The 3517-nt window shown below is 37.6% G+C and overlaps 1 protein-coding gene across 1 annotated transcript in view; it reads left to right on the top strand.

Moving 5' to 3' along the window:
- Positions 1 to 3517, top strand: part of IL1R1 (interleukin 1 receptor, type I) — an 86506-nt gene that overhangs the window by 73559 nt on the left and 9430 nt on the right. Inside the window, exon 6 of the mRNA XM_012641866.1 lies at positions 840 to 1156. Coding sequence (XP_012497320.1) covers positions 840 to 1156 — 317 coding nt within the window. The remainder of the gene's footprint in view (positions 1 to 839; positions 1157 to 3517) is intronic.

Below are 3517 nucleotides of genomic sequence, written 5' to 3'. Positions count from 1 at the left end.
CCTTGGTCCCACAAGCATCAATGAATCCTAATTTTCAGTGGTCTTAGTATTACAACCATGTTTTTGAGTTTTTAGCAGCCTATCCTTGTCATTGAATAGCTCTAGTTGTCTTTCCTGAGATGGAGCACCCAAACCAGCAAGTAGAACTCTAGGGAGAACTGGGCACTGGGGAATTTTCAAGATAGGTCAAGTGTATTTTAAATACTCTCTGCCTCCTTTTCTGATCCCACTTGTAGAGAAACAATATATTCTACTCAGGGGTGAGGTAATGTTTTGTTTTCTTCCCAAGGCCCACCCCAATGATGCTTAGTGCTTTTTATTCACTCCTGAATTCAAAAATATTTATTGAGCATTCACTGTGTGCCAGGAAGTGTTCTAGGTATACACTAGGGAGTATACCTAATATACAAAAGAGATAATATTCTGCCTTCTTGGCATTTATTTAATTTCTTTCTTTTCTTCTTTCTTTTTTTGAGGGGGACTGGGGAAATACTGAGTGTTCAAATTTATAGTTTCTCATAGTTTCTTTTTGGCCACAGATCAACTCTCTTATTTATAAGCAGCCAATTTTCTTATAAATAAGAGCCAGATTAATTTCTGGGAATCCTTGATACTTTTTTTTGTTTGTTTGTTTTTACCTATTTTAATAAATTATGGCATTCTTCGATAACCCTATAGGTTTCATTATTGGGTCATTACCAAAGTTACTACGTACAAGCAGGTCTGGCACTGACTAGTCCATCTGATCAATAATGCCCAGTTCAAGGAAATGCCTTTCCACTACTGCCGACCTTCCTGATTTGCTTAAATTTAAGAGAGGCACCTGTCTGGGGATGAAGGGTCCTGGTGATGTGTGTATTTTTCTGTAGCACTGAACTGAGTGGATTCAGAAGGGTGCAGCTTTGCAGTGGGTGTTCACAGTTTGCTGCGGCCTCTGCCTCAGCTTTCTTCCTTCACTTTTCACCTCCCACCTCCTGCCTTGAGCACTCGAGGGAATATCTGGCCAGATGCCATTTAGTATATTTTGCTAAGTGTTTTGAGGTTCTGATCTATAAGAGACTGACCAGCCCTGTGGATGTTTTTCTTTCAGAGGAAAATTTGCCAGTGAGGCCTGTGATTGTGAGTCCATCTAATGAGACGATGGAAGTAGTCTTGGGTAAGTGGACTCCCATCAGGATATGCTGAAATCATTTTTTTTGAAGTCAAGAATAAGTCAAGAATAAATTGTTCCTTTACCACATATTTACTGAATATATCTATAATTAATGGGAAAATGACACAAATTATATCTTAAAATATTTATTTTGTAATTTCTTGCCTCTGTGGCATAAATCCAGCCATGTCTGGTTTTCCTACCCCCACTTTCCTATGGACACTTACTGCCCATGAAAACACCAGCCAAAAGCCAAATTCAGAAGACCTAGGAATGAGAAATGTAATTTATTTGACTGATATAACCTGGATATCTTATGACCAGAGCTAACTTTTTAGTCAGAAAAGTAAGCTCAAAAGCCAAAAAGATGATAGTAATTCTAGAAAAATACTTTTCCAAGTTAGTGAAAACTTCTTATTTTAAGAATAAAGAACCTTATAAACGTCCAGACTTGCACTGTCCAATACAGTAGCTACTAGCCACAGGTAGCTATGCACACGTAAAATTAAATTGTCAATTAATTCATTTAGTTAAATTAAAAATCAGTTCCTCAGTCTCATTAGCCATATTTCAAGGGCTTAAGAGCCACATGTGACCAGTGACTGCCAAATAAATAGCACAAATATAGAATGATTCCATCATCACTGAAAGTTCCATTAGTCCAAATATCAAAACTTATTCTAGCATTAGAGGAACAAAAATCAGGCTTGCCTTGGAATTCTCTTCTCTAATAGTAACTGCACAAAGACAGTGAACAACTCTACAGAGATTAGAAGGTACATGTTTGTGACCTGTGAATTCTGTACTTGGCCAGTACTGCACTTGTTGTTCCTGGTGGAAGGTAATATAAAGATGTTCTTAGACATAAACAAAGATGTCCAAACTTAAAATTAAATATGGGCCAATAGAATCTAGAGTTGTGTTTATTAACCTTTTTTTCTTTAAATCATTCTTCTTCAGAACCTAAAAAGATTTGTTTTCCCCTAATCTTCTTCCCTTCTCAGAATTCCAGTCCTGTGGTCTATTGTACATCTGTTCATATGCTCTGGGCCTTTGGAGGGCTCAAACCATTGTAATATCTAAGATTTTCTTGCCCCTCCCCAAGAACTCCTTTTTGCAGTGTTGGTCGTAGCCCCTGTTGAGAATGCTTGCTCTGGAAGTATATAATTGAGATCTCTGAAGCCCAGGTTGCATTGATCTCCAGTAAAATATTTCCTAATAAAAATAGTTTCATATTAGGAAATAATCATTTTAATATATCACATTGACAGTAGATCAGAAGCACATAGCACCCTGTTACAGGATTATCCTAAAGGGTGTCAAACAGGCATTCAATAAGATCCAATACCAATTACCAATGTCTTAGAAAAATAGTCATTGAGGGATACATCCTTAATAAATAATATCAATGCAAACCAATAGTCACCAACATTCTTAATAGCGATAGACCTCACTGAAGTCAAGAGCAAGACAAAGATGCCCATGAAACCAGTATTACTTAACATGGTCTAGAAGTGCCCACTAATGCCATCAAAGAAAAAAAAACCAAGGTATGCTTACTATAAGGGAAAAAAAATATTTTTATTATTATTTTCTTGGCCTGGGTTAAATAGCTACCTTGAAATAGAAATGAATAAATTACATTTTCATACAGAAAAAAGATAACTCTGTGGGTTGAAAGTGAAGTTCATCCAAAATGTCCTGTCTTAAAATAGATGCAAAATTCAAAAATGCAATGCATGATGTTTATCTTAACCCTCTTTATTTCCATGTTCTCTTACACAGAATACTGCATAATGTGAGTCTGCCTATGTGTACGTGCGTAAATGTCAACCAGGAGCTCGAACAAATTTAACCTTGATTCAAGCTCGAGTTGAAAAATGGCTGTAATTTTGACTTCTAAAAGTTATCTGTTTATTTCCCTTTCTCTGTTGATAACTCCTAGTTGTAATACTGAAATCTTATAAATACGGCACAGTTAACTTACAAAATGAGCTTAGTGTTCTCAGGGCAGTGCAAGTTGAACAACACATAATTTGGCACAATTTGGTGGCCTGAGTTTAAGACAAATACGAGACTGAGAAAGCATAGAGGGTTTTTTATTTCTAAGTGAGTTCATGTAGTGTACACGAGTTGAACTGATCAGAACCCCCACGCGGCCCTACCTCCGCCCCATCCAAGCTGTGCAGTCCTTACGCTTTCACAAATGTCGCATTCACAGTCCAGCGTTTCTCCTTCCCAAATAGGCATGTTGTTGTTTCGAATTACCATCTGTGCTTCGGCAGAATAGTGAATGCCATCTCCTTTTGCCCCCCTGGCTCTGATGGTGTCCCCAAGAGGTTGGGAGGGCAGAGTGACAAGGCA

This window comes from Propithecus coquereli, unplaced genomic scaffold (assembly GCF_000956105.1).
Source record: "Propithecus coquereli isolate 6110/MARCELLA unplaced genomic scaffold, Pcoq_1.0 Scaffold171, whole genome shotgun sequence".
Taxonomy (NCBI): domain Eukaryota; kingdom Metazoa; phylum Chordata; class Mammalia; order Primates; family Indriidae; genus Propithecus; species Propithecus coquereli.
The sequence above is the reverse complement of the archived record's forward strand: the minus strand, read 5'-3'. Positions and strand labels throughout refer to the sequence as shown.